Source organism: Physcomitrium patens, chromosome 5, assembly GCF_059467195.1.
Source record: "Physcomitrium patens ecotype Gransden chromosome 5, ASM5946719v1, whole genome shotgun sequence".
NCBI classification, from domain to species: domain Eukaryota; kingdom Viridiplantae; phylum Streptophyta; class Bryopsida; order Funariales; family Funariaceae; genus Physcomitrium; species Physcomitrium patens.
Genome location: NC_143414.1, coordinates 20,678,839 through 20,688,321, shown reverse-complemented (window position 1 = coordinate 20,688,321; position 9,483 = coordinate 20,678,839). Strand labels below are relative to the sequence as shown.

The window sequence follows — 9,483 nt, the reverse complement described above, 5'->3', positions numbered from 1 at the left end:
TTCAAGCAAGGTATTAGTTTTGCCATTGAGTTGGCTTGAGTTATGGCTGAATGGACTAGGGCCAAATGTTGAAAATAAAGATTTTGAAATATTAAAATGACACTTTTTGAAATTTGAAATATGAACTAAAAAAAGTAATTATAAAGAACCATAATTTGGATTTTTGAAATAATAGTATACAAATAAAATAAATATAACATCATAAACTAAATTATAAACTAATTTTAGACAATTAAAATTATCTTTCTGAAAATATATTCTATTCTTGTTTGTTTTTTTTTTTTTTTTTCCATACTGATTTGCAAATTCCAAAAAGATGTTGATCATCAATTTTAATATCAAAATAAAAAATGTTGAAAATATGAATATAAATAATTTTTATTGCATCATGCAAATGAGAAATTGCCATTCCAAGTTGATTGTGACATAGTAAATTCTCATTGTATTTCTCACTAAAGAAACATAAATTTAAATTAATAGAAGTGGAATCCTTGTAGCAAAGTGTGACTTAGCTACTATCTTCATCTAGAATCTTGAACTGTATTTATTAAATTATGAACTTTTCGATTTTCTTTCTTTCAAGACAAAACTTCAGGTTAATCAAAATTGTAAGTGTTCATTTCTAAAATTTTCAAGAATAATGTGTGTTGTGATAATTCAGATTATTTTCAATCATGTGTTTTACTTGTTTGTCTGTTTGTGCCCCATGGCCGCGGGGATGGCGGCACCAGGTGGCAGCAGAGGGACAACGAGCGGGCACAGGGGTCGTGGGGGTCGTGGCACCGTGCCTGCGGGACTTAGCGAGCTGTGGGGGGATGCACCACGTCCACCGCGGAGGAGCAGCAGGGAGGGAGGTTCTGGTGTGAGTCTTTCGAGTACGAATGTGAGTGCGAGTGTGAGGGAGTGAGTGAGAGTGCGTGAGAGCGTGAGTGCGTAGACTAGATCACGGGAGTGGGGGCGTTGTTGTTGTTTGCTTTGCTGCTGCTGCTGCTGCTGCTGCTCTCTCTCTCTCTCTCTCTCTCTCTCTGTGTCTGTCTGTCTATCTGTCGCGCAGGGCGTTCGCATCCCTCCTCCTCCTCCTCCGCCATTTTGCAAGCCGGGCACTTGGCTTTTGCTGTGCACGTTCTCTTCCTGTTCAGGGTTAAGATTCTGCTGGGCTCTCTGACGTTGTGCAGTATGTAGATCGTGTTACTTTGGTAGCGTGGATCGACTGTGTTGCATTGCAGTTCTCACATGGATGTTTAGATAGATTCAGGATCGCTGAAATTTGTAGTGTGAACAGTTAGGGCTCGATAGTGATGTTCCTTCGTGCAGTTCTTCACCTTTTGTTTTGGACAAATTCATTTGCGCCCTTTGCTTGGGATTTACGAATTTTCTCGTTCGCTTATTCAATTGCGCAAGCCTAATTAATTAGCAGGTGGACATCGGGCTGTTTCGTGATTCGACTTGTGTTTGGATTGTGGCCGTGGAGGAGATATCGGTGAGTTTGCCAGCTCATCAGCACCCGGCGATCGTTCCTCAGCGCTGAATCGCTGCTGCCAGAACTATTTTAGTGTCTGTCTTGTTGGTCGAGGCTTTTAGTGCCCAATTAGGTTTTGCCAATTTTTCAGTCTCGTGATGTTTCTGATACACTGCATTTTATGGAGTTCGTGCGCAGTGCATTCATTGCTATGGGGTTTTTGAGCGTTAATGGAAACATGGTGGGGTTGTGTTTGTAGCGAATTTTATTTTAAGAGTCTGTACTTGCATGTTATCAATCTGTTCCAAAATTCCGGGCTGCGGATAGATTCTCTCGGGAAGGGGCAATTTACTTTTCGATAATTAGGGTTGGGAGAAGTTGGAGTAGCTATGGCGTCGGCAATGATGGAGTCCTTATTCCAGAGGACATTAGACGACCTTGTGAAAGGATTGCGGCTGCAAATGGTAGGCGAGTCGCGTTACTTGGCAAAAGCGTTGGAGGAGGTTCGGAAGGAGATGAAGTCCACGGACCCTATCATCAAGGTGACTGCTCTTCAAAAACTTACGTACCTGCAGATGGCCTGTGGAGCGGACATGTCTTGGGCCTCGTTCTGTGCAGTGGAGGTCATGACTATGACCAGATTTTCACACAAGAAAGTAGGTTACCTCGCAGCGTCGCAGAGCTTTCATGAAGGCACGGATGTCTTGGTACTCACCACAAACTTGCTGAAAAAGGACTTAGGAAGCAAGAACGAGTATGAGACAAGCTTGGCCATCGAATGCCTGTCTCGGATTCTAAATGCGGATCTTGCAGCCGCCCTGACCCCTGAAGTGTTTACCTTGATGGCCAGCAGCAGGAGCTATATACGTAAAAAGGCTACCTTAGTGCTACTCAGGGTTTTTGTGAAGTACCCAGACGCAATCAGGGTTGCCTTCAAACGGCTTGTGGAGAAGATGGATGACGCGGATCCACAGGTAGTGTGTGCAGCAGTAAGCGTTTTATGTGAATTGACCTTGAAAGAGCCGCGGGCTTACCTTCCTCTTGCACCCGAATTTTACAGGTTACTGGACAAGTCCTCCAACAATTGGCTTTCAATTAAGCTAGTGAAAATCTTTGGAGCTTTGACTCCCCTTGAACCCCGCTTGGGACGCAAAATAGCAGGGCCTTTGTGCGATCTCATGAGGAAGGTACATGCCAAATCGCTGCTCTTTGAGTGCATACGCACAGTCACGCTTGGGTTGCGTGATCACACAGGAGCAGTGAAACTATGTGTTGAGAAACTGAGGGAAAACATGGACCTTGGAGATCCGAATTTGAAGTACCTGGGTCTGAAGGCTCTTGCTGCGTTGATGGATTCCCATCCATGGGCTCTGGCTGAGAGCAAGGAAGTCATCATCAAGTGCCTGAATGACGGAGATATAAGCATTCAGAGGAGAGCGCTTGTTCTTATTATGGGGATGGTTTCTGAAAGCAACGTTGTAGAGACAGTGCAGGTGAGAACTTCTACTATTCCAATGGCTTTTCTAGTGCGCATTACTCCTGGGATCGTTGTATTTTTTGAACAGTGTCGTTATTCTTTTAGTACGGTCTCCAACTACTGAACTATCTCAAGTGTGCACTGATATCAGTTTCTATGTTGGTACGCAGGTTCTTCTCCGCTATGCCCAGTCAGCAGATGCGAGCTTTTGCAACGAATTGTTGTCATCTATCCTTCAGACATGCGGCCGGGCTCGGTATGAGATAGTGTCTGACTTCGGCTGGTATGTAACAGTTTTGTCAGACATCGCTTGCATTCCTCATAGTGAGCATGGAGGTGAAGTAGGTAGGCAACTCATGGACGTTGCAATTAGAGTAGAATCTGTACGAACGGACGTAGTGAGGGCATGTTGTGGGCTCCTTGCCGACCCCGCCCTTCTGGGGAGACCTGCTTTACAAGGCGCCCTCTGTGCGGCAGCTTGGATAGTTGGGGAGCACATTACACGGGCACCTCACGGACCATATGAGGTTCTGGAGGCTCTTCTCCAACCCCGCACTCGTCTTCTGCATTTCTCTGTACATGCGGTCTACCTCCAGACAGTCTTGAAGGTTTTTGTATCATATGCAATCAGTTACCAACACAGGTATTTTGCAAAGAAAGAAGTCCTGGAGCAAGAGGAGGTTGTTACGCAGCGTGGGTCCTTGCATGCGGCAGTGGAGCTGATCAAAGAGAATATCACCCCTTTGATGAATAGTGTGGACATGGAAGTGCAGGAGAGGGCATGTAACGTTTTGGGTCAACTTCAACCTTTCGAGGATCCCAACGATATACATCGAGTGCAAGACGGATTTGAAATGCTGACCGCCCTCAGCGAGGTGTTTTCACTGGATCTTGGGCCTGTCTCTGTACATGCTCAGGGAAGAGTTCCCCTGCCTGAGAACCTTTTAATCGAGAATAATCTTGATGCTCTAGGCCCTGTTTGTGGCAGTGATGACGTTCTCTTGAACACTGGAGAGGCAAAAACTAGCACCTCATATCGAGAATGGGAAGCTGAGTTCAACTTTCAACCCCCCAGTAAAGAGAATCTTTCTGGTGTGGATCCTTCAAGCGCTGCTTTGTTACAGCAGCATCGTCACAGATATGAAAATTTTTACTTGCCCAGCGATGCACCGGTTGTTGATTACCCGCCTGCTCAGCTTACATTGTCTGCTGCAACTACAGCATCTACGTCACATGGACCAACTGATTCATCAGTTTTCAATGAGAATTCCCTGGTGTGGACTAAACCTCGGCAGGCCAAGGCTCGCCGACCAGCAGTTGTTGCACTAGATGATGAAGATGATTTACCTGGCATTTCCACACCTGTGAGCAAAAAGGGTTTGAAGGATGAGTTAGTGTTTGAGGCAATACGAGATGCTCTTTCTGCAGATAGGAATAAGGGCCACAGTGCAGCTGACGGTTTGGAAACCCCTCAAGGTACTTCTTCTTCAAGGAAGTCTGGACATGGTCACCGTTCCACGAAGAACAGAGATGCCACCAATCCTAGAGTTGATGAAATTCAGATACATGCTGGGGATGGTGTTGGTCAGGAAGCTGACTCGCAAACACCAAATGTTGTTCACAGGGAGCACAGAAGAAGCAGACATCATAGACCCTCGAAACTCGAAATCCATGTGATCAATGATGGACTTAGCAGTGAAAACGAAAGTGAAGGTACTTTCAAACTGAGTGAAAAGGCACACAAAAAGAAACACAAACATCGATCTTCTCATCCACGCAGCCGACGTCCGGGCAAAAGCCCCGTTTCCAACTCTCAGAATTCTGGCTCGATACCTGATTTCCTGCTCTAGAACTTCGACAGTATTTGCGAAAGTTCTTTATTTCGTACCATCGATAAATGTGGGATTAAATGGTCCCCTGTGGACACCAAGTAAGCTCTTGCTGTAGTTTCCTATAAGGGTTTGTCGGGTTTTGTAGAGTATCTGGCAACAGTCGTGGCCGTCGGCAGCAAGGGTGTTTAGTATCAGAGCTGATGCAGCTAGAGCCAGCAATTGTGAATTTGGAGTAGGCCTCGGACTGAAGTTCAAGGGAAGAATGCGCTGTGACAAGCATCTCTCTAGTGATTAAATTACAGTTACAGTTGCGAGAGGAGTTGCTTGGTGAAGCTCTATTGTGTAATGCTTCATGGTAAGTACGACTATCCCCTGTTATACCTGGACAATATAATTTTCAGATATAAGCATATCGGGGTGGGTGTCTTGCTATCATAGTCTAGGTGAGTTTATCTCTTTTCAACTATGTTAGCGAGGTCAAACTTACTGCCACCGCCTTGTCAGAGTTGTCCACGTAGTTCAGTGTTCCCTTTCTTTTTTGAATCAACCTTTTGCTGGTTTATCTTCACCTAAATAAATATTTTATCATGAAAATAACAGTTTGTGCTCTTTTGCAGGTTCCCAGGAGAATGATCAAGAAGGGCCTGGATCAAGGTGTAGAACAGGGGTTGGTTCTGTTGTAAAGTTTTTGTAAAGCACTGTGGATCCACACCTGGGTAAAATCCATCTTTCCTTTGTTTCAGTTCACTCAATACACACGCATGATGGAATCGAGTTGTTCCTCAATTCGTCTTTATAATGTATTCTTGTGCCAATATTTTAGACCGTCCACATGTGTATCATATGAATGAAGCGGCGCTCAAATCAGGAATGCTGGATTTCTCAGCAACCAAGTTCGTAGGCGGCATTCATTGTGTTGAAAATGACGACTGTGTGGTAGGTTATCCTGATTTAAAGCCTGTACAATATTTCTGGGCAGTGGAACAAACATCTCCGTGATAAAAATGAAGCTCTAGAAGTATTGACTCATCTTGAGTACTGTAATGCATGCCGATTGTCTGGAAAGTAACAGGATTCGCAACTTTGATTTAATATCTCAATCCACAACTTCCATCTCTCCAATTGGAGATTCTCTATTGGATTGACGGGGATGGCTACCTCTGAATAATGGAAATTTACGAAGAAACTACGCAGTAAGGTGCAAGCTTGGACATCCTCAAGCTCGAATAAATTGAAGTCATCGGATGGAAACTTTCAGCCATGAATAGTATTTCCTGAGTTATTCGTTGATGTTTGCATGTGAAGAATGCCTCCCGTCTCTGTATGATTCAGATCACGCTGCAGTATGGCTTGAGGATTAATTGATCATTGGCTGCCTGCAGGTTGCAACTATGAGTGGTTATTAGCAACAAGTCGCATTTGTCCTGTTGTTTTGTACAAATGAAGAATACTTCGGAAATTTATCAACAATACCTGTACCTCCAACAATTTAAAATGATGGACCTGGAAGTTTTTGAAGGAAAAATTAACGTCACTTTGTTTTGTGCGTGTTCTTTTCAATTTTCGATATGCCCATGGACATCAATGGCTTGTCTATTGTCATCATTTTCGGCAATGCCTCATTCATGTGGTAACATTATTAAACCTATTTCCACTTACAGTGTATCAAGGAAGCGTACCATGGGCGGTATGGCAGCTTTGGCATGGATCAGTTTCTCAAGCATACATTGGGTTGTACAAATATAAGAACCCTACTTGTTACTTAGCGCTCCTTTATTTGTCATTGTCAAACAACAATATATACAAGTTAGTAATTTCACATTTTTTCAATAACCAATTCCACCTCAATTTGTTGTTCAACTCTGTTCATTTTGGCACTGTCATTCAATTTAACCTTTGACAGTGTTGTTGCAGAAGGAGAGATAATCAAAGATGTGCAAATTAGTGAGGTAATTTAATGTTAATTGTCTTGTAAGTATTTTCTTAGTGAGAAAATTATTTGTAGGTAAATGCTAAAATCTTTAATCAACAATCAATAAAAAAAGAATTATATAATTAAAATATTTTTTGACACATGATATTTGCTTATAGTAAATTTTTTTATTCAAAATAATGTATTTTTTCATAAAGGAAGAAATTGAAAATTATTTAAGAATGTATAAAATCATACAAAAATTTCTGAAACGAGCATTTAGGGTTTTACAAGAAATTTTATAAACATACATACTTTTGTCTTTGCAAATATAAAATATAGATACAATTTAGAATATTATGTATGATTGTAAAATCTTTCATAACTTCGGTATCAATAATAAATGTGGCATAGCCTTGGGAGATTTTAGTATTGAAAGATATACCAGCAATAATCTTTTAAATGACGTTTTAAAATCTGCTTATGGATATGTATGATCTAAAGATATATTTTGTGAGCTGATTGTTTTATAACATTTCATTTAATTATATGTGTATATTTATATGTATATATAGTATTTATTGTGTGCCAACATATTCTGTTTAGACAACAGTTTAGAATTAATGATTATAATTTTTTAAAAATTGAAATAATTAGGAAAAACATATTATCAAAATCAATAAGTGGAGACATTAATAAGTATATCACATTAAAATATTTTAAATGTAGCACAAACTATAACATGGTCCTTGTTAGAATCATAAAGTTTGTAGCTAAAAAAATGTTAGAAGGAATTTAAATTTAATAACTTGTTAAATGTAGGGGAATGATAAAGCTACCCAAATTTTTACTAAAGTGACCCACTCTATCTTAACCATCATTGAACCCTTGAAGTCTCTATCCATATTCTCAATCATTCCTTGTTCCCAACCATTGCTAAGATTGGGAACGTTGGGAATGGAAGCAATGGTTGGGAATAAGTAAACAGCTGAGAAGACAGACTTAGTTGAAAGTAAAAATTTAGGCTGCTTTATCATTTTCTTTTATATATATATATATATATATCTTTTTCAAGTAGTTTTTAACCAAAAATTATAATATTCAAATTTAATACAAAATCAAGTACATAAAGATATGTTGTAGAATCAAGATATCTTTTAATCATTTGTAGTACCACCATTGCATTATGTTTAATAGTAGTAAACATTATTTATTACTAATCAAAATTAAAAGTATTTTAATAATAATTATGATAAATTATAAAAACTTCAAAATTATTTTAATATTTATTTCATACATAATAATAAAATAATGTTAATTATCTTAAATTTAATTTTGAAAATAGTATTAAATATCACATAAAAAGCATTAAAATAACTCTTTTATCTCTACTATATGACTTATTCTTTTTAATTATCTAGAATAATCCTCCAATTTTTTTCATAATCTAACTAATACATTACATAAAAATAAAAATGGTTTATAATTTTATTCTTATAAATCAATGTTATTTTTCATAGAAACTCAATTACATCATCAAAAAGTATATTTTTTAATGCTTTTAAGGTATTGTTTTCTACTAGCACATCTAATGTGATTTGAGAAATCTATTGCTAGTTAGGATAATTATATGATATAACTTCTTGTAATTAAAATTAGAAACATTATTTTTATAAAAAAACATATTATGTATATATATATATATATATATAATATTTTAGAAAATTAAAAATATATAATAAACTGTAATACAATAATTAATATTTCAAGTATAAATTATTTTAAAAGCACTTCTGATTTTGATTCTAATACATTTAATATAAAATAGTATTAAAATGTAATAAGAATAAATAATAAGTGCATTTTATTCAAATTTTATTTATGGTAATCATAAATTATATTTTTTAATAATATATTCTTAAAACTATAATTTTTTGAAACGATTGCAAATATTATACACTGTATTTTGTACCAAATTGTTCACATCTAAATTACCACAAGATATAGTCATATAATTAATATATTTTTAAATAAGAATTATTAAATCAAAAAAGACATTTTATTTTTCATGAGTTTGTATTCTATTATATTAGAATTGATTTTATAATTTTTATTATTATTAAGTTCTAGTTTCTAACATTATTTTTATGTGAATGTCACATATTCTCTTTAATTAAAAATTATTCTTTTACTAAGTAAACTTACTTGTATTCAAATTAATTAGATTTTTGCAAGGTCTTTAATATTTCATTTTAAAAAAAATATAATAGATAAATTTTCTTAAAATATATAAATTTAATATATTTCCACTAAATTTTATTTATTTAAACATTTTAAATTTAATTTTGGTATTTATATCAATTTTTAATAAATCTTAGAAATATTCAATAATTTTTGAGAAAAAATTAATTAGAACCAGTAATATATGCCATTGTAATATTTTTCTATTATCTTTCTCTGCTACGCAACTTAGTTTTTACAGAATACAATTGATTTTGTCATGGTGTTTTATATAGTCTGTTAATATCCAAAATTTTAAGTCTAAGAACATGCGCAATCATCAATTGTTTTTTTTGCAATACCAAAGCATGATTTATAGCATTTTGTGTTAAGTTTATAATTTAACATCAATTATTCAAATACTTAATAATTTAAGGTTATTTTTTAAAAATTAATGATAAAACGTTAATTTTATCTAAAGCTCTTTTTTCACATGAATTATATTTCGTCTCAATTATTTCATATTTAATATTATATTTTCTATTAAAAATGGATATATTTCTTTAAATGTTTTTATTTCAAG

At 36.7% G+C, this 9,483-nt stretch overlaps 1 protein-coding gene across 2 annotated transcripts; it reads left to right on the top strand.

The window, feature by feature from the left end:
- The first annotated feature begins 828 nt into the window (after positions 1-828).
- Positions 829-5,571, top strand: LOC112282600 (AP-3 complex subunit delta). 2 transcript variants are annotated; one of them, XM_073534332.2, is made up of 4 exons: positions 829-2,952; positions 3,107-4,649; positions 4,914-5,123; positions 5,386-5,571. In XM_073534332.2, the coding sequence occupies exons 1-3, from the start codon at positions 1,849-1,851 to the stop codon at positions 4,955-4,957; spliced, it is 2,691 nt and encodes an 896-aa protein (XP_073390433.1). In that variant the 5' UTR covers positions 829-1,848; the 3' UTR covers positions 4,958-5,123; positions 5,386-5,571. The 2 variants fall into 2 exon arrangements, with proteins under 2 accessions (XP_073390433.1, XP_024376163.1); XM_024520395.3 differs by having other exon boundaries at positions 830-2,952; positions 3,107-5,123.
- The last annotated feature ends 3,912 nt before the right edge of the window (positions 5,572-9,483 follow it).